This window comes from Calonectris borealis, unplaced genomic scaffold (assembly GCF_964195595.1).
Source record: "Calonectris borealis unplaced genomic scaffold, bCalBor7.hap1.2 HAP1_SCAFFOLD_133, whole genome shotgun sequence".
Classification (NCBI taxonomy): Eukaryota; Metazoa; Chordata; class Aves; order Procellariiformes; family Procellariidae; genus Calonectris; species Calonectris borealis.
In genome coordinates this window covers 29,258-54,690 of record NW_027441520.1, presented here as the reverse complement: position 1 = coordinate 54,690, position 25,433 = coordinate 29,258, and the positions used below count along the sequence as shown (strand labels likewise).

The following is a 25,433-nucleotide window of genomic DNA, read 5'->3' as shown; positions in this document are numbered from 1 at the left end:
GCTGTCCCTGTCCCCAACGTGCTGTCCCCGTCCCTGTCCCCAACCTGCTGTCACTGTCCCTGTCCCCCACGTGCTGTCCTTGTCCCCAACTTGCTGTCCCCATCCCTGTCCCCGTTCCTGTCCCCAATCTGCTGTCCCCGTCCCTGTCCCCAACCTGCTGTCCCCATCCCTGTCCCCAACCTGCTGTCCCTGTCCCCAACCTGCTGTCCCCGTCCCTGTCCCCCACGTGCTATCCCTGTCCCCAACTTGCTGTCTCCATCCCTGTTCTTGTCTCTGTCCCCAATCTGTTGTCCCCATCCCTGTCCCCAACCCACTGTCCCTGTCCCCAAACTGCTGTTCCCGTCCCTGTCCCCAACCTGCTGAACCCATCCCTGTCTCCATCGCGCTGTCCCTGTCCCCAACCTGCTGTCCCTGTCCCCAACCCACTGTCCCTGTCCCTAACCTGCTGTCCCCATCCCTGTCCCTATCGCGCTGTCCCTGTCCCCAACCTGCTGTCCCCATCCCTGTCCCCAGCGCGCTGTCCCTGTCCCCAACCTGTTGTCCCCGTCCCTGTCCCCATCGCGCTGTCCCCGTCCCTGTCCCCAACGCGCTGTCCCTGTCCCCAACCTGTTGTCCCCATCCCTGTCCCCATCGCGCTGTCCCCATCCCTGTCCCCATCGCGCTGTCCCTGTCCCCAGCGCGCTGTCCCTATCCCCAACCTGTTGTCCCTGTCTCTGTCCCCATCGCGCTGTCCCCGTCCCTGTCCCCAACGCGCTGTCCCCGTCCCTGTCCCCAACGCGCTGTCCCCGCAGGCCCGGGACGTCTACGAGGAGGCGGTGCAGACGGTGATGACGGTGCGGGACTTCACCCAGGTCTTCGACAGCTACGCCCAGTTCGAGGAGAGCGTCATCGCCGCCAAGATGGAGACGGTGGCGGAGCTGGGCAGGGAGGAGGACGGTGAGGGGGGGCCGGGGTGCCTGCCTCAGTTTCCCTCCAAAAAAGAGGGAGTTTGGGGGTGCCCTGCCTCAGTTTCCCCCCAAAAAGGATGAGTTTAGGGGTGTCCTGCCTCAGTTTCCCCAAAAAAAGAGTGAGTTTGGGGGTGTCCAGGGTGCCCTGCCTCAGTTTCCCCGCCAGGGAGGGTGAACTTGGGGTGCCTGGCATAGGCTGCCTCAGTTTCCCCCTGAAAAAGGATGAGTTTTGGGGTGCTCTGCCTCAGTTTCCCTCCAGGAGGGTGAGTTTGGGGGTGCCTGGGTGCCCTGCCTCAGTTTCCCCCCCCCCAGGAAGCATGAACTTGGGGTGTCTGGCGTAGGCTGCCTCAGTTTCCCCCTGAAAAAGGATGAGTTTGGGGGTGCGCTGCCTCAGTTTCCCCCCCAAAACGAGTGAGTTTGGGGGTGCTCTGCCTCAGTTTCCCCCCAAAAAGGATGAGTTTAGGGGTGTTCTGCCTCAGTTTCCCCAAAAAAAGAGTGAGTTTGGGGGTGTCCAGGGTGCCCTGCCTCAGTTTCCCCCCCCCAGGGAGGGTGAACTTGGGGTGCCTGGCGTAGGCTGCCTCAGTTTCCCCCTGATAAAGGATGAGTTTTGGGGTGCTCTGCCTCAGTTTCCCCCCAGGAGGGTGAGTTCGGGGGTGCCTGGGTGCCCTGCCTCAGTTTCCCCCCCAGGGAGAATGAGTTTGGGGGTGCGCTGCCTCAGTTTTTCCCCCAAAAAGAGGGAGTTTGGGGGTGCCCTGCCTCAGTTTCCCCCCAAAAAGGATGAGTTTAGGGGTGTCCTACCTCAGTTTCCCCAAAAAAAGAGTGAGTTTGGGGGTGTCCAGGGTGCCCTGCCTCAGTTTCCCCGCCAGGGAGGGTGAACTTGGGGTGCCTGGCGTAGGCTGCCTCAGTTTCCCCCTGAAAAAGGATGACTTTGGGGGTGCGCTGCCTCAGTTTCCCCCCCAAAAGGATGAATTTAGGGGTGTCCTGCCTCAGTTTCCCCAAAAAAAGAGTGAGTTTGGGGGTGTCCAGGGTGCCCTGCCTCAGTTTCCCCCCCCAGGGAGGGTGAACTTGGGGTGCCTGGCATAGGCTGCCTCAGTTTCCCCCAAAAAAGAGTGAGTTTGGGAGTGCTCTGCCTCAGTTCCCCCCCCAAAAAGAATGAGTTTGGGGGTGCTCTGCCTCAGTTTCCCCCCAGGAGGGTGAGTTTGGGGGTGCCTGGGGTGCCCTGCCTCAGTTTCCCCCCCCTAGGGAGGGTGAACATGGGGTGCCTGGCATAGGCTGCCTCAGTTTCCCCCTGAAAAAGGATGAGTTTTGGGGTGCCCTGCCTCAGTTTCCCCCCAAAAAGGATGAGTTTAGGGGTTTCCTGCCTCAGTTTCCCCCAAAAAAAGAGTGAGTTTGGGGGTGCCTGGGGCGCCCTGCCTCAGTTTTCCCCCCAGGGTGAATGAGTTTTGGGGTGCCCTGCCTCAGTTTCCCCCCAGGAGGGTGAGTTCGGGGGTGCCTGGGGTGCCCTGCCTCAGTTTCCCCATCTGGTGGGCTTCCCCTGCCCCAGGGGTGCCCCGCGCCCCGTGGGGTCCCCGATCCCCTGTCCCCACCCTGGGTGTCCCCTGATGACGTGGCCCCACCCCGTGGGGTGCCCCTGTCCCCACCCTGAGGGACGCCCACTGCCCCGCGTGGGTGCCGGTCACCCTGTCCCCGCGTGTCCCCTGTCGCTTTGTCCCCACCCTGGATGTCCCCAGACCCCCCGTCCCCACCCCAAGGGACACCCAGCCCCCGGGGGGGTCCTGGTCACCCCGGCTGTCCCCAAATCCCCCATCCCCCCCAAGAGACGCCCAGTGCCCCGCGTGTCCCCTGGTCCCCGCTGTCCCCTGGTCCCCCCGTCCCCCTGCGTCCCCTGGTTCCCCCGTCCCCTGACACCCCCTCCCCCGCTGTCCCCTGTCCCCCTTCCCCCGCTGTCCCCTGTCCCCCCCCTGCTGTCCCCTGACCCCCCCCGCTGTCCCCTGACCCCCCCGTCCCCATGCATGCCCTGGTTCCCCCCTCCCCCGCTGTCCCCTGCCCCCCCCGCTGTCCCCTGTCCCCCCCCCGCTGTCCCCTGACCCCCCCCGCTGTCCCCTGCCCCCGCCGCTGTTCCCTGACCCCCCGCTGTCCCCTGCCCCCCCCGCTGTCCCCTGACCCCCCGCTGTCCCCTGCTCCCCCCGCTGTCCCCTGAACCCCCGCTGTCCCCTGTCCCCCCCCACTGTCCCCTGACCCCCCGATGTCCCCCCCCGCTGTCCCCTGACTCCCCGCTGTCCCCTGCCCCCGCTGTCCCCTGACCCCCCGCTGTCCCCCCCCGCTGTCCCCTGACCCCCCGCTGTCCCCTGCCCCCACTGTCCCCTGACCCCCCCCGCTGTCCCCCCCCATCCCCTGACCCCCCGCTGTCCCCTGCCCCCCTGCTGCCCCCCCCGTCCCCTGCCCCCCCTCCGTCCCCCCCGTCCCCTGACCCCCCGCTGTCCCCTGCCCCCCCCGCTGCCCCCCCCGTCCCCTGCCCCCCCTCTGTCCCCCCCGTCCCCTGACCCCCCGCTGTCCCCTGACCCCCCCCGCTGTCCCCCCCCGTCCCCTGACCCCCCGCTGTCCCCTGCCCCCGCTGTCCCCTGACCCCCCCGCTGTCCCCCCCCATCCCCTGACCCCCCGCTGTCCCCTGCCCCCCCGTCTCCCCCGTCCCCTGACCCCCCCCTGTCCCCTGACCCCCCGCTGTCCCCTGCTCCCCCCGCTGCCCCCCCCGTCCCCTGCCCCCCCTCTGTCCCCCCCGTCCCCTGACCCCCCCCGCTGCCCCCCCGTCCCCTGACCCCCCCCGCTGTCCCCTGCCCCCCCGTCTCCCCCGTCCCCTGACCCCCCCGTCCCCTGACCCCCCGCTGTCCCCTGCCCCCCCCGCTGCCCCCCCCGTCCCCTGCCCCCCCTCCGTCCCCCCCGTCCCCTGACCCCCCGCTGTCCCCTGACCCCCCCCCGTCCCCCCCCGCCCCTGACGCCCCCCCGTCCCCAGAGGAGGTGGAGCTGGAGCTGCGCCTGGCGCGCTTCGAGCGGCTGATGGGGCGGCGCCCGCTGCTGCTGAACAGCGTCCTGCTGCGGCAGAACCCCCACAACGTCCACGAGTGGCACAAGCGGGTGCAGCTCTACCAGGGCCACCCCCAGCAGGTGGGGACGGGGACACGGCGGGGGGGCGGGCATGGGGACAGGGGTGGCATGGGGACAGCGGGGGGGGGGTGGGGGACAGCGGGGTGGGTGTAGGGTACATCAGAGTGGGTGTAGGGGACGCCTGGGGACAGCGGGGTGGGTGTAGGGGACAGCGGGGCGGGTATAGGGGACATAGGGGTGGGTGTAAGGGACGCCTGGGGACATCGGGGTGGGTGTAGGGGACAGCGGGGTGGGTATAGGGGACATAGGGGTGGGTGTAAGGGACGCCTGGGGACATTGGGGTGGGCGTAGGGGACGCCTGGGGACAGCGGGGTGGGTGTAGGGGACAGCGGGGTGGGTGTAGGGGACGCCTGGGGACATCGGGGTGGGCGTAGGGGACGCCTGGGGACAGCGGGGTGGGCGTAGGGTACATCGGAGTGGGTGTAGGGGACGCCTGGGGACAGCGGGGCGGGTGTAGGGGATGCCTGGGGACAGCGGGGTGCGCGTAGGGGACACCTGGGGACAGTGGGGTGGGCGTAGGGGACACCTGGGGACAGCGGGGTGGGTATAGGGGACATCGGAGTGCGTGTAAGGGACGCCTGGGGACATTGGGGTGGGCATAGGGGACATCGGAGTGCGTGTAAGGGACGCCTGGGGACATCGGGGTGGGCATAGGGGATACATGGGGACATCGAGGTGGGCGTAGGGGACGCCTGGGGACAGCAGGGTGGGTGTGGGGGACACCTGGGGACAGCGGGGAGGGTGTAGGGGACATCGGGGTGGGTGTAAGGGACGCCTGGGGACAGCGGGGTGGGCGTAGGGGACAGCGGGGTGGGTGTAGGGGTCACCTGGGGACATCGGGCTGGGCGTAGGGGACGCCTGGGGACATCAGGGTGGGCGTAGGGGACGCCTGGGGACATTGGGGTGGGCGTAGGGGACGCCTGGGGACAGCGGGGTGGGCGAAGGGGACGCATGGGGACAGCAGGGTGGGCGTAGGGGATGCCTGGGGACAGCGGGGTGGGCGTAGGGGACGCCTGGGGACAGCGGGGTGCGTATAGGGGACAGCAGGGTGGGTGTAGGGGACACCTGGGCACAGCGGGGTTGGCGTAGGGGACACCTGGGGACAGCAGGGTGCGTACAGCGGACACGTAGGGACAGCGGGGTGGGTGTAGGGATACCTGGGGACATCAGGGTGCGTATAGGGGATATCAGGGTATGTATAGGGGACATCGGGGTGCGTATAGGGGACATCAGGGTGCGTATAGGGGATGTATGGGGACATCGGAGTGGGTGTAGGGGACGCCTGGGGACAGCAGGGTGGGTGGAGGGGACAGGTGGGGACGTTAAGGGGGGTATAGAGGGACACACGGGGACATTGGGTTGGGCATAGGAGGACAGCTGGGGACTCTGGGCTGCACACAGGGGGACACCTGGGGACACCGGGGTGGGTATAGGAGACACGTTGGGGACACTGGGGTGCGTATAGAAGGGATCTGGGGCCGTGAACATACGTATAGGGGAGACCGAGGGACATTGGGGTGGCTGTATAGGGGACACCCGTGGGGACATAGGGGTGGCTGCTGGGGGACATGGGGACGCCAGGGTGCGTATAGGGGGACCCAAGGGGACAGCAGGTGGGTGAGGGGACACGTGGGGACACTGGGTGCATCCAGGGGAGACGCACGGGGACGTCAGGGTGGGTGTAGGGGGACACTGGGGGGGGCACGGGGACACTGGGGAGCACCTATGGGGACACACAGGGACCCAAAGGGGGGGGTATGGGGGGACACGTTTGGAGGTGTCCCCAGCGTGTCCCCAACGTGTCCCCAGATCATCAACACCTACACGGAGGCCGTCCGCACCGTGGACCCCTTCAAGGCGACGGGGCGCCCGCACGGGCTGTGGGTGGCCTTCGCCCGCTTCTACGAGGACAACGGGCAGCTGGACGACGTGAGGGGCACCCCCGCGTCCCCTCCCCGGGGACACCCCCAGACCCCCTGTCCCCGTGTCCCCAAACCCTGACTCTCCCCCGTATCCCCCCCCCAGACCCGCCTGTCCCTCGTGTCCCCAAACCCTGACTGTCCTGTGTCCCCCCCCAGACCCTGCCTGTCCCCGGTGTCCCCAGACCCTGACTGTCCCCCGTGTCCCCCCCCAGACCCTGCCTGTCCCCCGTGTCCCCAAACCCTGACTGTCCCCCGTGTCCCCCCCCAGACCCTGCCTGTCCCCGGTGTCCCCAGACCCTGACTGTCCCCCGTGTCCCCCCCCAGACCCTGCCTGTCCCCCGTGTCCCCAAACCCCGCCTGTCCCCCGTATCCCCCCCCAGACCCTGCCTGTCCCCCGTGTCCCCAAACCCTGATGTCCCCCATGTCCCCTCCAGACCCTGGCAGCCCTCCGGTGTCCCCAGACCCTGATTGTCCCCCCCATGTCCCCAAACCCTGACTGTCCTGTGTCCCCCTGAACCCTGATTGTCCTGTGTCCCCAAACCCTCACTGTCCCCCAAATCCTGACTGTCCCCTATGTCCCCCCCAAGACCCTGACTGCCCCCGTGTCCCTCAGACCTTGATTGTCCCCGTGTCCCCCCAAACCCTGAACGTCCCCCATGTCCCCAGACCCTGACTGCCCCCTGGTGTCCCCTACACCCTGACTGTCCCCCCATGTCCCCTCCAGGCCCCGAGTGTCCCCCAGACCCTGCCTGTTCTCTGTGTCCCCAAACCCTGAACGTGCTGTGTCCCCCGTGTCCCCAAACTCTGCCTGTCCCCCATGTTCCCCAAACTCTTGAATGTCCTGTGTCCCCCTGTGAACCCTGACTGTCCCCCCCATGTCCCCCCGAGACCCTGACTGTCCCCCCCATGTCCCCCCCAGACTCTGACTGTCCCCACCATGTCCGCCCCAAACCCTGACTGTCCCCTGGTGTCCCCTAGACCCTGACTGTCCCCCCATGTCCCCAGACCGTGACTGTTCCCTGTGTCCCCCCAAACCCTGAATGTCACCTACGTCCCCCCAAACCCTGGATGTTCTCTGTCCCCCCCAAACCCTGAATGTCCCCTGTGTCCCCCCCAAACCCTGACTGTCCCCCCATGTCCCCAGACCCTGACTGTTCCCTGTGTCCCCCCAAACCCTGAATGTCCCCTGTGTCATCCCAAACCCTGACTGTCCCCCGTGTCCCCTCCAGACCTTGGCAGTCTTCTGGTGTACCCCAAACCCTAACTGTCCCCCCCATGTCCCCAAACCCTGACTGCCACCCCCGTGTCCCCCAAATCCTGTCTGTACCCCCATGTCCCCTCCAAGCCCCGAGCGTCCCCCAGACCCTGCCTGTTCTCCGTGTCCCCAAACCCTGAACGTGCTGTGTCCCCCGTGTCCCCAAACTCTTGAATGTCCTGTGTCCCCCTGTGAACCCTGACTGTCCCCCAGTGTCCCCCAGACCCTGACTGTCCCCCCCATGTCCCCCCCAGACCCTGACTGTCCCCCCCATGTCCCCCCCAGACCCTGACTGTCCCCTGGTGTCCCCTAGACCCTGATTGTTGTCTGTGTCCCCCCCAAGCCCTGAATGTCCCCTATGTCCCCCCAAACCCTGACTGTACCCCGTGTCCCCTCCAGACCCTGGCAGCCCTCCGGTGTCCCCCAAACCCTGATTGTCCCCCTCCATGTCCCCAAACCCTGACTGCCACCCCCGTGTCCCCCAAATCCTGTCTGTCCCCGTGTCCCCTTCAAATCCCGAGTGTCCCCCAGACCCTGACCGTCCCCTCTGTCCCCAGGCCCTCATTGTCCTGTGTCCCCAAACCCTGCCTGTGCTCCCCTTGTCCCCCAAACTCCTGTTTGCCCCCCTGGGTGTCCCCCCCACCCCCTGACTGTCCCCTCTGTCCCCAGGCCCGCACCATCCTGACCAAGGCCACCCGCGTCCGCTTCCGGCAGGTGGAGGACCTGGCCGCCGTCTGGTGCGAGTTCGGGGAGATGGAGCTGCGCCACGAGAACTACGAGGAGGCCCTGCGCATCCTGCGGGTCCGCCGGGACCCCAGGGGGTGCTGGGTGGGGGGGCACGGCCGGGGACCCCTGGGGGGTGCTGGGTGGGGGGGCATGGCCGGGGACCCCCCGAGGGGTGCTGGGTGGGGGGCATGGCCGGGGACCCCCTGAGGGGTGCTGGGTGGGGGGGGGCATGGCCGGGGACCCCCCAGGGGGTGCTGGGTGGGGGGGCATGGCCGGGGACCCCCCGGGGGGTGCTGGGTGGGGGGGCACGGCCGAGGACCCCCCGGGGGGTGCTGGGGTGGGGGGGGCACAGACAGGTGCTGGGGACCCCCGAGGGGTGCTGGGTAGGGGGGGCATGGCCAGGGACCCCCGAGGGGTGCTGGGGTGGGGGGGACATGGCCAGGCGCTGGGGACCCCCGAGGGGTGCTGGGATGGGGGGGACATGGCCAGGCACTGGGGATCCCCGAGGGGTGCTGGGTAGGGGGGGCATGGCCAGGGACCCCCGAGGGGTGCTGGGGTGGGGGGGGCACGGCCAGGGACCCCCCGAGGGGTGCTGGGGTGGGGGGGGCATGGCCGGGGACCCCGGGGGGGTGCTGGGGTGCGGGGGGCATGGCCAGGGACCCCCGAGGGGTGCTGGGGGGGGGGGGGCATGGCCAGGGACCCCCCGAGGGGTGCTGGGGTGGGGGGGCACAGCCAGGCGCTGGGGACCCCCGAGGGGTGCTGGGTGGGGGGGCATGGCCGGGGACCCCCTGAGGGGTGCTGGGTGGGGGGGGCATGGCCAGGGACCCCAAAGGGGTGCTGAGGTGGGGGGGGCATGGCCGGGGACCCCCTGAGGGGTGCCGGCGTGGGGGTGGCACAGCCGGGCGCCGGGGACCCCTGAGGGGTGCCAGGGTGGGGTGGGGGCACAGCTGGGCACCGGGGACCCCCTGAAGGGTGCCGGGGTTGCGGGGGGGGGGGCACAGCCGGGCGCCAGTGACGCCTGAGGGGTGCCGGGGTGGGGTGGGGGCACAGCTGGGCACCAGGGACCCCCGAGTGGTGCCGGGTTGGGGGGGGGGGCACAGCCGGGCACCTGGGTCCCCTAACGGGAGTTCTGGGTCCCTAAGGGCACGTCTGGGTACCGCAATCCGCATTGGGAGGGCGCCAAGGGAGATGGGGGCAGCTGGGTGCTCCAGGGTGGGGGTGTGAGGGGCCGCGGGGACACTGGGGACACTGGTGACGCCCCGCCCCCCGTGGGTGTCCCCCCAGAAAGCCACGGCGCTGCCCGCCAAGAGGGCCGAGTACTTCGACTCCTCGGAGCCCGTCCAGAACCGCCTCTACAAGTCCCTCAAGGTCTGGTCCATGCTGGCGGACCTGGAGGAGAGCCTGGGCACCTTCCAGGTGGGTGACACCCCGCCCCGGCACCCCGCGGGGTCCCCAAACCTGCTGCGGGGTCCCTCCCTGCACCCCCCTAATTCTGGATGCCCCCCCTTTGCACCCCAACATCCTCAGTCATCTTCTGTGGGTGCCCCCTTGGCCTCCCCACCCCGCCCGTCACCGCTGGGTGCCCCCCACCCCATCTGCTATGGGTGCCCCCGGGAGCCACAGCGATCCCTTGGCACCCACCTGGCTCCCCCCGGGTGCCCCCCATCTCCACTGGGTGCCCCCATGCGCCCCATATCCTCCTGGGGTGCCCCCCTGTCCCCTGTGGGTGCCCCACACCTTCTTGGGCTCCTTTGGCACCCCCATGTCCCCTCTGGGTGCCCCCATGCCCCCCTGGCACCCCAGCACTCCTCATCATCTCTGGGTGCTCCCCAAACCTTCCGGGTACCCCTATGCTCCCCTGATACCCCAATATTCTCTCTGGGTGCCCCCATGGCCCCCTTGGCACCTCTGTGTCTTTTCTGGGGGCACTCATTGTCTTTGGGTGCCCCCTTAGCACCCTCATGTCTCTTCTGGGTGCCCCCGTGTCCCCTCTAGGTGCCCCCATCACCTTTGGGTGCCCCCTTGGCACCCCCCTGTCTGCTCTGGGCACCCCCTGTGCCCTGGGGCTGCCCCCAGCCCCTCCCCGTGCCCCCAGCCCCTTCCTCCCATCCCTTCGCACCCCTGTGTCCCCTCTGGGTGCCCCCTTCACACCCCCCTCTCCCTCTTGGCACCCCCATATCCCCTCTGGGTGCTTTTCTGTCTCCTCTGGGTGCCCCCGTCCCCTTTGGGTGCCCCCTTAGCACCCCCATGTCCTTTCTGGATGCACACATGTCCCCCTTGGCACCCCATGTCCCCTCTGGGTGCCCCCATGTCCCCTGGGGGTGCCCCCATCCCCTCTTGGTAGCCTCTGGGTGTCTCCTCTGGGTGCCCCCATGTCCCTTCTGGGTGCCCCCATGTCCCCTGGGGTGCCCCCATCCCCTCTGGATGCCACCTCCATGTCCCCTCTGGGTGCCACCATCCCTTCTGAGTCCCCTCTGGGTGCCCCCATGTCCCCTCTGGGTGCCCCCATGTCCCCTGCGGGTGCCCCAATCCACTCTGGGTCCCCTCTGGGTGCCCCCTTGGCACCCCCATGTCCCCGCTGGGTGCCCCCATGTCCCCTGCGGGTGCCCCCATCCCCTCTGGGTGTCCCCCCTGGGTGCCCCCATGTCCCCTCTGGTTGCCCCCGTCCCCTCTGGATGCCCCTTTGGCACCCCCATGTCCCCTCTGGGTGCCCCCATCCCCTCTGGGGCCCCTCTGGGGCCCCTCTGGGTGCCCCCATGTCCCCTCTGGGTGCCACCATCCCCTCTGGGTACCCTCTGGGTGCCCCCATGTCCCCTCTGGGTGCCCCATCCCCTCTGAGTGCCCCCATCCCTTCTGGATGCCCCTTTGGCACCCCCATGTCCCCTCTGGGTGCCCCCATCCCCTCTGGGTCCCCTCTGGGGCCCCTCTGGGTGCCCCCATGTCCCCTCTGGGTGCCACCATCCCCTCTGGGTGCCACCATCCCCTCTGGGTCCCCTCTGGGTGCCCCCTTGGCACCCCCATGTCCCCTCTGGGTGCCTCCATCCCCTCTGAGTCCCCTCTGGGTGCCCCCTTGGCACCCCCATGTCCCCTCTGGGTGCCTCCATCCCCTCTGAGTCCCCTCTGGGTGCCCCCTTGGCACCCCCATGTCCCCTCCGGTTGCCCCATCCCCTCTGAGTGCCCCCTTGGCACCCCCATGTCCCCTCCGGTTGCCCCATCCCCTCTGAGTGCCCACTTGGCACCCCCATGTTCCCTCTGGGTGCCACCATCCCCTCTGGGTCCCCTCTGGATGCCCCCTTTGGCACCCCCATGTCCCCTCTGGACGCCCCCACCCCCTTCCCCCCCACCTTGGCACCCCGCTGCCCCCCCGGGGGTGCCGGGTGGCGGGTGCTGACCCCCCGGTGCCCGCAGTCCACCAAGGCGGTGTACGACCGCATCCTGGACCTGCGCATCGCCACCCCCCAGATCGTCATCAACTACGGCCTCTTCCTGGAGGAGCACGGCTACTTCGAGGAGAGCTTCAAGGTGGGCGCCCCGCCGCGCCCCGCGGCCGGGAGGGTGCTGGGGAGACCCGCGGGGAGGGTGCTGGGGAGACCCCGGGGACACCCCGCGGCAGGGAGGGTGCTGGGGAGACCCCACAGCAGGGAGGGTGCTGGGGACCCCTGGGGGCACCCCGCAGCCGGGAGGGTGCTGGGGAGACCCCGGGGGACACCCCACAGCGGGGAGGGTGGTGGGGACACCCTGGGGACACTACACGGCGGGGAGGGTGCTGGGGGCACCCGGGGGCACCCCGCGGCCGGGAGGGTGCTGGGGACCCCCCGGGGGCACCTCGCGGCGGGGAGGGTGCTGGGGAGACCCCACAGCGGGGAGGGTGCTGGGGACCCCCCGGGGGCACCCCGCGGCGGGGAGGGTGCTGGGGACCCCCGGGGGCACCCCGCGACTGATGAGGGTGCTGGGCACCCCCCCGGGGACACCCCACAGCGGGGAGGGTGCTGGGGGCACCCCACAGTGGGGAGGGTGCTGGGGACCCCCCGGGGGCACCCCGCGGCGGGGAGGGTGCTGGGGACCCCCGGGGGCACCCCGCGACTGATGAGGGTGCTGGGCACCCCCCCGGGGACACCCCACAGCGGGGAGGGTGCTGGGGACCCCTGGGGACACCCCACAGCGGGGAGGGTGCTGGGGGCACCCCACAGTGGGGAGGGTGCTGGGGACCCCCCGGGGGCACCCCACGGCGGGGAGGGTGCTGGGGAGACCCCGGGGGCACCCCACGGCGGGGAGGGTGCTGGGGGCACCCTGGGGACACAACACGGCGGGGAGGGTGCTGGGGACCCCCGGGGACACCCCGCGACTGATGAGGGTGCTGGGGGCACCCCAGGGATGTGGGGGGGCCACTGTGGGGACCCTGTGGCCAGGGGGGCTGTCAGGGACACCCCAGAGACACCCTGCAGCCAGGGAGAGTGTTGGGGACACCCTGAGGAGGGTTTGGGGACCCTGTGGGGACCCTGTGGCAGGGAGGGGTTGGGGACACCCTAGGGACACCCTGTGGCCGGGAGGGTGTTGGGGACATCCCAGGGACACCCTGTGGCAGGGAGGGGTTGGGGACACCCCAGGGACACCCTGTGGCAGGGAGGGGTTGGGGACACCAGGGGCACCACATCCCGGGACGGCCCTGGGGCTCCTGGTGGCAGAGCAGGGGTGGTGGCAGCAGTGACAGCGGTGGTGACAGCGATGCAGGGTGGTAGCAGGGGTGGGGACAGGGATGGCAGGGATGGTGGCAGTGGCAGGGTGGCAGGAGTGGTGACAGGGTGGTGGCAGCGGTGACAGCAGCGGTGGCAGCAGTGGCAGGGGTGGTGACAGTGGTGGCAGGGTGGTGGCAGGGGTGACAGCAGTGGCAGGGGTGGTGGCAGGGGTGGTGACAGTCATGGCAGGGTGGTGGCAGCAGTGGCAGGGTGGTGGCAGGGTGGTGGCAGGGGTGACAGCAGTGGCAGGGTGGCGGCAGAAGTGGCAGGGGTAGTGACAGTGGTGGCAGGGGTGGTGGTAGAGGTGACAGTCGTGGCAGGGGTGGTGGTAGAGGTGACAGTCGTGGCAGGGGTGGTGGCAGGGTGGTGGCGGGGGTGTCAGGGTGGTGGCAGGGTGGTGACAGCGGTGGCAGGGGTGGTGGCAGGGTGGTGACAGCGGTGGCAGGGTGGTGGTGGCGGTGTCAGTGGTGGCAGGGGTGGTGGTAGGGGTGACAGTAGTGGCAGGGGTGGGTGGCAGGGTGGTGACAGCGGTGGCAGGGGTGGTGGCAGGGTGGTGACAGCGGTGGCAGGGTGGTGGCGGGGGTGTCAGTGGTGGCAGGGTGGTGGCAGCGGTGGCAGGGTGGTGGCAGGGGTGTCAGTGGTGGCAGGGTGGTGGCAGCGGTGGCAGGGTGGTGGCAGGGTGGTGGCAGGGGTGTCACGGGTGGCAGGGTGGTGGCAGCGGTGGCAGGGTGGTGGCAGGGTGGTGGCAGGGGTGTCACGGGTGGCAGGGTGGTGGCAGCGGTGGCAGGGTGGTGGCAGGGTGGTGGCAGGGGTGACAGCAGTGGCAGGGTGGCGGCAGAAGTGGCAGGGGTAGTGACAGTGGTGGCAGGGGTGGTGGTAGAGGTGACAGTCGTGGCAGGGGTGGTGGCGGGGGTGGCAGGGTGGTGACAGCGGTGGCAGGGTGGTGGTGGCGGTGTCAGTGGTGGCAGGGGTGGTGGTAGGGGTGACAGTAGTGGCAGGGGTGGGTGGCAGGGTGGTGACAGCGGTGGCAGGGATGGTGGCAGGGTGGTGACAGCGGTGGCAGGGTGGTGGCGGGGGTGTCAGTGGTGGCAGGGTGGTGGCAGGGTGGTGGCAGGGGTGTCAGTGGTGGCAGGGTGGTGGCAGCGGTGGCAGGGTGGTGGCAGGGTGGTGGCAGGGGTGTCACGGGTGGCAGGGTGGTGGCAGCGGTGGCAGGGTGGTGGCAGGGGTGTCACGGGTGGCAGGGTGGTGGCAGCAGTGGCAGGGGTGGTGTCAGTGGTGGCAGGGTGGTGGCAGGGTGGTGGCAGCAGTGGCAGGGTGGTGGCAGGGTGGTGGCAGGGGTGTCACAGGTGGCAGGGTGGTGGCAGCAGTGGCAGGGTGGTGTCAGTGGTGGCAGGGTGGTGGCAGGGGTGTCGGTGGTGGCAGGGTGGTGGCAGCAGTGGCAGGGGTGGTGTCAGTGGTGGCAGGGTGGTGGCAGGGGTGGCAGGGTGGTGGCAGGGGTGTCACGGGTGGCAGGGTGGTGGCAGCAGTGGCAGGGGTGGTGTCGGTGGCAGGGTGGTGGCAGGGGTGTCGGTGGTGACAGTGGTGGCAGGGTGGTGACAGCGGTGTCCCCGCGGGTGCCCGCAGGCCTACGAGCGGGGCATCGCGCTCTTCCGCTGGCCCAACGTGGCGGACGTCTGGCACACCTACCTCAGCAAGTTCGTCACCCGCTACGGCGGGCGCAAGCTGGAGCGGGCGCGGGACCTCTTCGAGCAGGCGCTGGACGGGTGCCCCCCCAAATACGCCAAGAGTACGGGGGGGGTTGGGTGGGGCAGGGGGGAGGGTGGGCGTGGGGGTGGCAGGGGCGTGGGGTGGGCATGGGGGTGGCAGGGTGGGGGTGGCAGGGGCGTGGGGTGGGCATGGGGGTGGCAGGGGTGAGGGTGGGTGGCAGGGTGGGGGTGGCAGGGGCGTGGGGTGGGCATGGGGGTGGCAGGGGTGAGGGTGGGTGGCACAGGCGTGGGGTGGGTGGCAGGGTGGGCATGGGGGTGGCAGGGGTGAGGGTGGGTGGCACAGGCGTGGGGTGGGTGGCAGGGTGGGCATGGGGGTGGCAGTGGTGAGGGTGGGTGGCAGGGTGGGGGTGGCAGGGGTGTGGGGTGGGCGTGGGGCTGGGGGTGAGGGGGTTTTGGGGGGTGTGCCAGGCTGGGTGCCCAGGGGGGCGAGGATGGGTGCCTGCAGGTGAGCAGCCAACAGCCCACCACACCCTGGGTGCCCCCCAGGCACGTGTTGGGTCCCCCAGCACCCCTGGGTGTGTACTGGGGTGCCCAGCACCCCTGGGTGCCCCCGGGTGCGTGTTGGGTCCCCCAGCACCCCTGGGTGTGTACTGGGGTGCCCAGCACCCCTGGGTGCCCCCGGGTGCGTGTTGGGTCCCCCAGCACCCCTGGGTGTGTACTGGGGTGCCCAGCACCCCTGGGTGCCCCCGGGTGCGTGTTGGGGTGCCCGGCACCCCTGGGTGTGTATTGGGGTGCCCAGCACCCCTGGGTACCCCCGGGTGCGTGTTGGGGTGCCCGGCACCCCTGGGTGTGTATTGAGGTGCCCAGCACCCCTGGGTACCCCCGGGTGCGTGTTGGGGTGCCCGGCACCCCTGGGTGTGTATTGAGGTGCCCAGCACCCCTGGGTACCCCTGGGTGCGTGTTGGGGTGCCCGGCACCCCTGGGTGTGTATTGAGGTGTCCAGCACCCCTGGGTGCCCCTGGGTGCGTGTTGGGTCCCCCAGCACCCCTGGGTGTGTACTGGGGTGCCCAGCACCCCTGGGTGCCCCCCGGGTGCGTGTTGGGTCCCCCAGCACCCCTGGGTGTGTATTGGGGTGCCCAGCACCCCTGGGTGCATGTTGGGTCCCCCAGCACCCCTGGATGTGTATTGGGGTGCCAGACACCCTTGGGCACCCCCCTGGGCATCCATCAGGGCCCCCAGCACCCCTGGGCACCCCCCTGGGCCTATGTTGGGGCCCCCAACACCCTTGGGCACACCCTTGGCTGCCCCCAGCACCCCTGGGCACCCCCCTGGGCATCCATCGGGACCCTCGGGCACGCATCCGGGCCCCCAGCCCTCCTGGGGCACCCCTCAGCCCCCTCCCCCGGCCTCGGGGCAGCCCCCCGCGGTGGGTGCGGGCGCTGACGGTGCCGCCGGGTGCCCACAGCCATCTACCTGCTGTACGCCAAGCTGGAGGAGGAGTTCGGGCTGGCGCGGCACGCCATGGGGGTGTACGAGCGCGCCACCCGCGCCGTCCTGCCCGCCCAGCAGCACGAGATGTTCAACATCTACATCAAGCGGGCGGCCGAGCTCTACGGCGTCACCCACACCCGCCCCATCTACCAGAAGGCCATCGAGGTGGGTGCTGGGGAGGGGGGGGGGGCACGGGGAGCTGGGGGCACCTGGGGGGGCACGGGGACCTGGGGATAGCTGGGGGGCACGGGGACCTGGGGGCACCTGAGGGGCACGGGGACCTGGGGGCACAGGGGGGATGTGGGGACCCAGGGACAACCGGGCACCCAGGGGGGCACAGGGACCTGGGGGCACCTGAGGGGCACAGGGACCTGGGGGCACGGGGGGGACGTGGGGATCCAGGGACAACCAGGCACCCAGGGGGGCATGGGGACCTGGGGGCACCCAAGGGGCACGGGGACCTGGGGGCACAGGGGGGACGTGGGGACCCAGGGACACCACGCAGGCATGGGGACAGGAGGGCGCCAGGGGGGCACAGGGACCTGGGGGTACCTGGGGGGCACGGGGACCTGGGGGCACTGAGTGGGCAAGGGGACCCAGGGACACTGCGCAGGCGTGGGGACAGCCGGGCACCCAGGGGGGCACGGGGACCTGGGAATAGCTGGGGGGCACGGGGACCTGGGGGCACGGGGGTGACATGGGAACAGGAGGGCGCGGGGGGACATGGGGACCTGGGGGCATAGGGGGGATGTGGGGACACCGCGCAGGCGTGGGGACAGCTGGGCACCCAGGGGGGCACAGGGACCTGGGGGCACAGGGAGGTCGTGGGGACCCAGGGACACTGCGCAGGCGTGGGACAGGAGGGCGCTGGGGGGCACGGGGACCTGGGGGCACAGGGAGGTCGTGGGGACCCAGGGACACTGCGCAGGCGTGGGGACAGCTGGGCACCCCGGGGGGCACGGGGACCCAGGGACACTGCACAGGCATGGGGACAGGAGGGCACCCAGGGGGGCACGGGGACCTGGGGGCACGGGGGGGCATGGGGACCCAGAGACACTGCGCAGGCGTGGGGAAAGCCGGGCACCCAGGGGGGCACGGGGACCCGGGGCACTGAGTGGGTAGGGGGACCTGGGGGCATGGGGGGGACATGGGGATCCAGGGACAGCCGGGCACCCAGGGGGGGGCACGGGGACCTGGGGATACCTGGGGGGCACAGGGACCTGGGGGCACTGAGTGGGCAGGGGGACCTGGGGGCACCCAGGTGGCAGGGGGACCTGGGGGCATAGGGGGGGATGTGGGGACCCAGGGACACCATGCAGGTGTGGGGACAGGAGGGCACCGGGGGGCACGGGGACCTGGGGGTACCTGGGGGGCACGGGGGGGAGGTGGGGACCTGGGGGCACATGGAGGACGTGGGGATCCAGGGTCACTGCGCAGGCGTGGGGGCAGGAGGGCACCGGGGGGCACGGGGACCTGGGGGCACGGGGGGGATGTGGGGACCTGGGGGCACCCGGGGGGGACGTGGGGATCCAGGGACAGCCGGGCACCCAGGGGGGATGTGGGGACCTGGGGCACCCGAGGGGCACGGGGACCTGGGGGCACTGAGTGGGCACGGGGACCTGGGGGCACAGGGGGGATGTGGGGACTCAGGGACAGCCGGGCACCCAGGGGGGCACGGGGACCTGGGGGCACCCAAGGGGCACGGGGACCTGGGGGCACGGGGGGGACGTGGGGATCCAGGGACACTGCGCAGGCGTGGGGACAGGAGGGCACCCAGGGGGGCACGGGGACCTGGGGATACCTGGGGGGCACAGGGACCCCAGGGCACTGAGTGGGCATGGGGACCTGCGGGCACGGGGGGGACATGGGGACCCAGGGACAGCCGGGCACCCAGGGGGGATGTGGGGACCTGGGGTCACGGGGGGGACGTGGGGATCCAGGGTCACCGCACAGGCGTGGGGACAGGAGGGCACCGGGGGGACACCAAGGGGGCACAGGGACCTGGGGGCAATGTGGGGGCATGGGGACACGGGGCACAGCGTGGGCATGGGGACACGGGGACACGGAGTGGGCAGGGGACCCGGCACGGGGGGGGGGGGGGGGCACCGCGTGGGCACAGGGACGAGGGGCACAGCGGGGGGGGGACGTGGTGTGGGCGTGGGGACCCGGGGACATCGCGTGGGTGTGGGGACCTGGGGACACCGCGTGGGCATGGGGGTGGGGACACCGCGTGGGCGTGGGGATGGGGACACCGCGTGGGCGTGGGGATGGGGACATCGCGTGGGTGTGGGGACCTGGGGACATCACGTGGGTGTGGGGACCTGGGGACACCGCGTGGGCATGGGGATGGGGACACCGCGTGGGTGTGGGGACCTGGGGACATCGCGTGGGCGTGGGGATGGGGACACCGCGTGGGTGTGGGGACCTGGGGACATCGCGTGGGTGTGGGGACCTGGGGACACCGCGTGGGCGTGGGGATGGGGACATCGCGTGGGTGTGGGGACGGGGGGACATCGTGTGGGCGTGGGGACCTGGGGACATCGTGTGGGCGTGGGGACGGGGACACCGCATGAGGACGGGGGGACACCGCGCGGGCGTGGGGACGGTGGGCGCTGTGTGGGTGCAGGGAGGTGCTGACTTGGCATCTGTTGGGCGGTGTCACCCGCGGGTGCTGATGTCCCCCCGCGGGTGCTGACGTCCCCCCGTGGGTGCTGACGTCCCCCGGGGTTGTTGATGGCCCCCGTGGGTGCTGACGTCCCCCCGTGGGTGCTGACGTCCCCCCGTGGGTGCTGACGTCCCCCCATGGGTGCTGATGTCCCCTGGGGTTGTTGACGGCCCCCGTGGGTGCTGATGTTCCCCCGCGGGTGCTGACGTCCCCCCATGGGTGCTGACGTCCCCTGGGGTTGTTGATGGCCCCCGTGGGTGCTGACGTCCCCCCATGGGTGCCGACGGCCCCCCGGGTGCTGACGCGGGGGCGCGGGGCAGGTGCTGGGTGACGACGCGGCGCGGGAGCTCTGCCTGCGCTTCGCCGACATGGAGTGCAAGCTGGGGGAGGTGGATCGGGCCCGCGCCATCTACACCTACTGCTCCCAGATCTGCGACCCCCGCGTGAGCCCCGGCACCCGCTGGGGGGGCGCCCAGGGGCGGGGGGCACCCGGGGGGGGGGGGGGGGGGCACTGAGGGGCGGGGGGTGCCCAGGGGCGGGGGGCACCCAGTGGGGGGGGGGGCACTGAGGGGCGGGGGGTGCCCAGGGGCGGGGGGCACCCAGTGGGGGGGGGGGGCACTGAGGGGCGGGGGGCGCCCAGTGGGGAGGGGGCAGCCAGTGGGGAGGGGGCACCCAGGGGCGGGGGGCACCCAGTGGGAGGGGGGGGGGCACTGAGGGGCGGGGGGCGCCCAGTGGGGAGGGGGCAGCCAGTGGGGAGGGGGCACCCAGGGGCAGGGGGCACCCGGTGGGAGGGGGGGGCACTGAGGGGCGGGGGGCGCCCAGTGGAGTGGGGGGCGCCCAGTGGGGGGGGAGCACCCAGTGGGAGGGGGGGGCACCCAGGGGTGGGGGGCACCCAGTGGGGAGGGGGCACCCAGTGGGGAGGGGGGCACCCAGTGTGGGGGGGGGTTGTCCCCAGTGCCCCATGGGTGCTCCAGTATCAGGGATGTCCCCAGGGCCAGGGAAGTCCCCAGGGCCACGTGGGTGCCCTGTGCCAGGGATGTCCCCAACAGCAGGGATGTCCCCAGGGCCACGTGGGTGCCCCAATGCCAGGGATGTCCCCAACACCAGGGAAGTCCCCAGGGCCACGTGGGTGCCCTGTGCCAGGGATGTTCCCAGTGCCAGGGACGTCCCCAGGCCCACATGGGTGCCTGGTGCCAGGGATGTCCCCAACACCAGGGAAGTCCCCAGGCCCACATGGGTGCCCCAATGCCAGGGATGTTCCCAGGGCCAGGGATGTCCCCAGGGCCACATGGGTACCTGGTACCAGGGATGTCCCCAGGACCAGGGATGTCCCCAGTGTCCCATAGGTGCTTTAGTGCCAGGGATGTCCCCAGGGCCAGGGATGTCCCCAGTGCCACATGGGTGCCTGGTGCCAGGGATGTCCCCAGGACCAGGGATGTCCCCAGTGCCACATGGGTGCCTGGTGCCAGGGATGTCCCCAACACCAGGGATGTCCCCAGGGCCACATGGGTGCCCTGTGCCAGGAATGTCCCTAGGGCCATATGGGTGCCCTGTGCCAGGGGTGTCCCCAGGGCCAGGGATGTCCCCAGTGTCCCATAGGTGCTTTAGTGCCAGGGATGTCCCCAACAGCAGGGATGTCCCCAGCACCCCATAGGTGCTCCAGTGCCAGGGATGTCCCCAATGCCAGGGATGTCCCTAGGGCCACATGGGTGCCCTGTGCCAGGGGTGTCCCCAGGGCCAGGGAAGTCCCCAGGCCCACATGGGTGCCCCAATGCCAGGGATGTTCCCAGGGCCAGGGATGTCCCCAGGGCCACATGGGTACCTGGTACCAGGGATGTCCCCAGGGCCAGGGATGTCCCCAGTGTCCCATAGGTGCTTTAGTGCCAGGGATGTCCCCAGGGCCAGGGAAGTCCCCAGGGCCACATGGGTGCCCTGTGCCAGGGATGTCCCCAACAGCAGGGATGTCCCTAGCGCCCCATAGGTGCTCAAGTGCCAGGGATGTCCCCAGTGCCAGGGATGTCCCCAATGCCAGGGATGTCCCCAGGGCCACATGGGTGCCCCAATGCCAGGGATGTTCCCAGTGCCAGGGATGTCCCCAGGGCCAGGGAAGTCCCCAGGCCCACATGGGTGCCCTGTACCAGGGGTGATGTCCCCCCCTCACCGTGCCCCCCCCGTGTCCCCCCAGATCACGGGCACCTTCTGGCAGACCTGGAAGGACTTTGAGATCCGCCACGGCAACGAGGACACGATCCGGGAGATGCTGCGCATCAAGCGCAGCGTCCAGGCCACCTACAACACCCAGGTCAACTTCATGGCCTCCCAGATGCTCAAGGTCTACAGCAACGCCACCGGCACGGGTGAGCGGGGGCACCCGTGGGTGCTGGGGGGCATCCGCGGCTACGGGGAGCACCTACGGGTGCTGGGGAGCGAGTGTGGGGTGGTCACGGGCGTGGGGAGCACACGTGGGTGCGGGGAGCACCCACAGGGATGGGGAGCACCCGTGGGCAGCGGGGGGTGGGCATGGGGCTGTCATGGGTGTGGGGAGCACCCATGGGTGTGGGGAGCACCCATAGGGATGGGGAGCACCCGTGGGCAGCGAGGGGTGGGCATGGGGCTGTCACGGGTGTGGGGAGCACCCATGGGTGTGGGGAGCGCCCATGGGCAGTGGGGGGTGGGCATGGGGCTGTCACGGGTGTGGGGAGCACCCATGGGTGTGGGGAGCACCCACAGGGATGGGGAGCACCCGTGGGCAGCGAGGGGTGGGCATGGGGCTGTCACGGGTGTGGGGAGCACCCATGGGTGTGGGGAGCACCCACAGGGATGGGGAGCACCCGTGGGCAGCAGGGGGTGGGCATGGGGCTGTTACGGGTGTGGGGAGCACCCATGGGTGCTGGGGGGCATCCGTGGGCACCCAGTACAGGCAGGGGCATGGAGGGATCCTTGTGGGTACCCAACATGGGCAGGGGGACACGGGGAGCACCCATGGGCACCCAGCGCGGGCAGGGGGACATGGGGAGCACCCAATGTGGGCAGGGGGACCTGGGGCCCCCTCGTGGGCACCCAGCGCGGGCAGGGAACATGGGGGGCACCCAGCCCAGCGTGGGCAGGGGGCAACGGGGATCCTTGTGGGCACCCAGCGCAGGCAGGGGGACCTGGGGACCCCTCACAGGTACCCAGCGAGGGCAGGGGACCGTGGGGGCACCCAGCGCGGGCAGGAGGACATGGGGAGCACCCGATCTGGGCAGGGGGACCTGGGGACCCCTCATGGGCACCCAGCACGGGCAGGGGGACCTGGGGACCCCTCATGGGCACCCAGCGCGGGCAGGAGGACATGGGGAGCACCCGATCTGGGCAGGGGGACCTGGGGACCCCTCGTGGGCACCCAATGTGGGCAGGGGGACCTGGGGACCCCTCATGGGCACCCAGCGCGGGCAGGAGGACATGGGGAGCACCCGATCTGGGCAGGGGGACCTGGGGACTGCTCGTGGGCACCCAGCATGGGCAGGGGGACCTGGGGACCCCTCGTGGGCACCCAGCACGGGCAGGGGGACCTGGGGGGCACCCAGCGCGGGCAGGGGGACCTGGGGACCCCTTGTGGGCACCCAGCATGGGCAGGGGGACCTGGGGACCCCTCATGGGCACCCAGCGCGGGCAGGGGCACCTGGGGAGCACCCAATGTGGGCAGGGGGACCTGGGGACCCCTCGTGGGCACCCAACACAGGCAGGGGGACCTGGGGACCCCTCACAGGTACCCAGCGCGGGCAGGGGACACGGGGGGCACCCAGCGCGGGCAGGGGGACCTGGGCCCCCGCGGGCACCCGAGGCGGGCAGGCCCCCGGTGACGTCCCCGGTGACGTCCCCGCCGTCCCCCGCCCCAGTCTCGGACCTGGCGCCAGGGCAGAGCGGCCTGGACGACATGAAGCTGCTGGAGCAGCGGGCGGAGCAGCTGGCGGCCGAGGCCCAGCGCGACGCGCCCCGCCCCAAGGAGAAGGTCCTCTTCGTCAGGTGGGTGCTGCCACCCCCGAGCCACCCCGCCCCGGGCGTGCTTCGGGGCTGTCACCTCCCTGGGGCCACCCCTGTCCCATCCCGTGGCGAGGAGAAGGTCCTTGTGGTGGGATGGGTGGTGTCACCTCCCTGGGGCCACCCCTGTCCCCCCCCCATGGCGAGGAGAAGGTCCTTGTGGTGGGGTGGGTGGTGTCACCTCCCTGGGGCCACCCCTGTCCCCACCCATGGCGAGGAGAAGGTCCTTGTGGTCGGGTGGGTGGTGTCACCTCCGTGGGGCCACCCCTGTCCCCACCCATGGCAAGGAGAAGGTCCTTGTGGTCGGGTGGGTGGTGTCACCTCCCTGGGGCCACCCCTGTCCCCCCCACCCATGGCGAGGAGAAGGTCCTTGTGGTCAGGTGGGTGGTGTCACCTCCCTGGGGCCACCCCTGTCCCATCCCGTGGCGAGGAGAAGGTCCTTGTGGTCGGGTGGGTGGTGTCACCTCTGTGGGGCCACCCCTGTCCCCACCCATGGCGAGGAGAAGGTCCTTGTGGCCAGGTGGGGACTGGCACCTCCATGGAGCCACCCCTGTCCCCACCCATGGTGAGGGGAAGGTCCTTGTGGTCGGGTGGGTGGTGTCACCTCCCTGGGGCCACCATGTCCCCTGGACATGGTCCTTGTGGCCAGATGGGGACTGGCACCTCTGTGGGGCCACCCCTGTCCCCCCCACCCATGGTGAGGGGAAGGTCCTTGTGGTCGGGTGGGTGGTGTCACCTCCGTGGGGCCACCCCTGTCCCCACCCATGTTGAGGACAAGGTCCCCTTGGTCCTGCGGGTGCTGTCCCCGTGTCACCTCTCACCTTCCTGAGCCCCTGCGCCGGGCCCATGGCTCTCCCCCTCCCCTCGTGCCCCCCGTGGGTGCCCCCCGTGGGTGCCCCCGGCGCGGTGCTGACGGGCGCAGGGCCGAGGGCCCGCGGGAGGCTCTGGCCGCTCTGTCCCAGCAGGGGAACCCCGAGGAGATCGACCTGGGGGACGAGGACGAGCCCGAGCCCGACGGTGCGGGGGGACACGGGGACATGGGGGGGACACGGGGACATGGAGACACGGGGGGACACGGGGTCATGGGGGGGACACGGGGACACGGGGGGGACATGGGGACACGGGGGGGACACGGGGTCATGGGGACATGGGGACACGGGGTCATGGGGGGGACATGGGGACACGGGGGGACACGGGGGGGGACACGGGGACATGGGGACACGGGGGGGACACAGGAACACGGGGGGGACACGGGGACACGGGGGGGACACGGGGTCATGGGGGGGACACGGGGACATGGGGGGACACGGGGTCATGGGGGGGACACGGGGACATGGGGGGGACACGGGGACACGGGGACATGGGGGGGACACGGGGACATGGGGGGGACACGGGGACATGGGGACATGGGGACACGGGGTCATGGGGGGGACACGGGACATGGGGGGACACAGGGACATGGGGACACAGGGGGGACATGGGGGGGACACGGGGACACGGGGGGACACGGGGACACGGGGGGACATGGGGACACAGGGACATGGGGACACGGGGGGACACGGGGTCATGGGGGGGACATGGGGACATGGGGATATGGGGGGGACATGGGGGGGACACAGGGGGGACATGGGGACACGGGGGGAACCTGGGGGGCACATGGGGACATGGGGAGATGGGGGGGACATGGAGGGGGACATGGGGACACAGCGGGGACCTGGGGGGGACATGGAGACAAGGAGGGGGATATGGGGATGGAGGGACATGGGGGGGACATGGGGACATGGAGGGGGACATGGGGGGGACATGGGGACATGGAGGGGACTTGGGGGGGACACTGGGACACTGGGGATGGAGGGACATGGGGACATAGGGGGGACATGGGGACATTGGGGGGACATGGGGACATGGGGACGGGGGGGACATGGGGACACAGCATGGGGCGGGGCATGGGGACATGGGGGGGGACGTGGCATGGGAGGGATTTGGGGACATGGGGGGACATGGGGACACGGGGGGTGGCACGTTGGTCCCCAGGGTACGGGGGGGGGGGACAAGGGCGCCATGGGGGGGCAAGGGGGGGGGGAGACACGGGGGGGTCCCTATGGCTGGGGGGGGGGCATGTGGGTCGCGGTGGCATTGGGGGGTTCGTGGGGGGCCCCCCCCAGGTTTGGGGGGCCCTGACCCCCCCTTCCCCCCCAGAGGTGCAGCTGGAGCAGAAGCGGGTGCCCGCCTCCGTCTTCGGGGGCCTCAAGGACGACTGAACCCCCGCGACCCCCCCGGGCCCCCCCGGGCACGGACCCCCCCATCCCCCCCCGGCCATCCCCTGCCCCTCCCCCCCTTAATAAACCCCCTTTTTACGACGCACTTGGGTGGCCCCGTTGGTGCTGGGGGGACCCAGCGTGTCGTGCCCCCCCCCCCCCAGGGTGCACCCATGGGTGCCCCCCCCCAAGGAACACAGGCCTCCGGGCCCCACGGCCACCTTTAAATTACTTTATTAAGTGACAATGACACGGCGGGGGGGGACACGACCCCCCCCCCCCAAAAACCCACCAGCCGTGCGACCCCCCCCCCCAATAGCCCCCCCCTCCCCCATATGCAGGGGGGGCACGAGCCCCCCCCCCCCAGTCCCCGAGGGGGTGGGGACATTGGCAGGGTGGCAGAGCCAGCAGCACCACGGGGGAATTGGGGACGAGGGGGGGGTGACAGGGACACCCCCCCCCCCCAAACAGCCCCCCCGGGGGGCACAGGGGACCCCATGGGGTGGGGGACAGGCGCTGGTGACTCGCGTGTCACCCTGTCCCCA

At 71.0% G+C, this 25,433-nt stretch overlaps 1 protein-coding gene and 1 long non-coding RNA gene across 7 annotated transcripts in view; both read left to right on the top strand.

Annotated features, from left to right (window-relative positions):
- Positions 1–24,994, top strand: part of XAB2 (XPA binding protein 2) — a 36,338-nt gene extending 11,344 nt beyond the window's left edge. The window contains exons 7-19 of one of the 2 annotated variants that reach the window (XM_075139199.1): positions 792–936; positions 3,958–4,109; positions 5,919–6,038; positions 7,956–8,087; positions 9,297–9,428; positions 11,421–11,534; positions 14,372–14,534; positions 15,920–16,110; positions 18,931–19,053; positions 20,796–20,967; positions 22,489–22,615; positions 23,553–23,647; positions 24,830–24,994. In XM_075139199.1, the coding sequence (XP_074995300.1) occupies positions 792–936; positions 3,958–4,109; positions 5,919–6,038; positions 7,956–8,087; positions 9,297–9,428; positions 11,421–11,534; positions 14,372–14,534; positions 15,920–16,110; positions 18,931–19,053; positions 20,796–20,967; positions 22,489–22,615; positions 23,553–23,647; positions 24,830–24,891 (1,728 nt within the window). In that variant the 3' untranslated portion in view covers positions 24,892–24,994. The remainder of the gene's footprint in view (positions 1–791; positions 937–3,957; positions 4,110–5,918; positions 6,039–7,955; positions 8,088–9,296; positions 9,429–11,420; positions 11,535–14,371; positions 14,535–15,919; positions 16,111–18,930; positions 19,054–20,795; positions 20,968–22,488; positions 22,616–23,552; positions 23,648–24,829) is intronic. The other variant, XM_075139200.1, reaches the window with a different exon arrangement.
- On the top strand, positions 944–2,404 carry LOC142077020 (uncharacterized). 5 transcript variants are annotated; one of them, XR_012671504.1, is made up of 5 exons: positions 944–1,118; positions 1,360–1,476; positions 1,623–1,664; positions 1,709–2,006; positions 2,058–2,404. It is a non-coding gene; the product is annotated as an uncharacterized LOC142077020 (long non-coding RNA). The 5 variants fall into 5 exon arrangements; XR_012671501.1 differs by lacking the exon at positions 1,360–1,476 and having other exon boundaries at positions 944–1,243; positions 1,623–2,006; positions 2,058–2,401; XR_012671500.1 differs by having other exon boundaries at positions 1,360–2,006; positions 2,058–2,400.
- Positions 24,995–25,433: the final 439 nt, after the last annotated feature.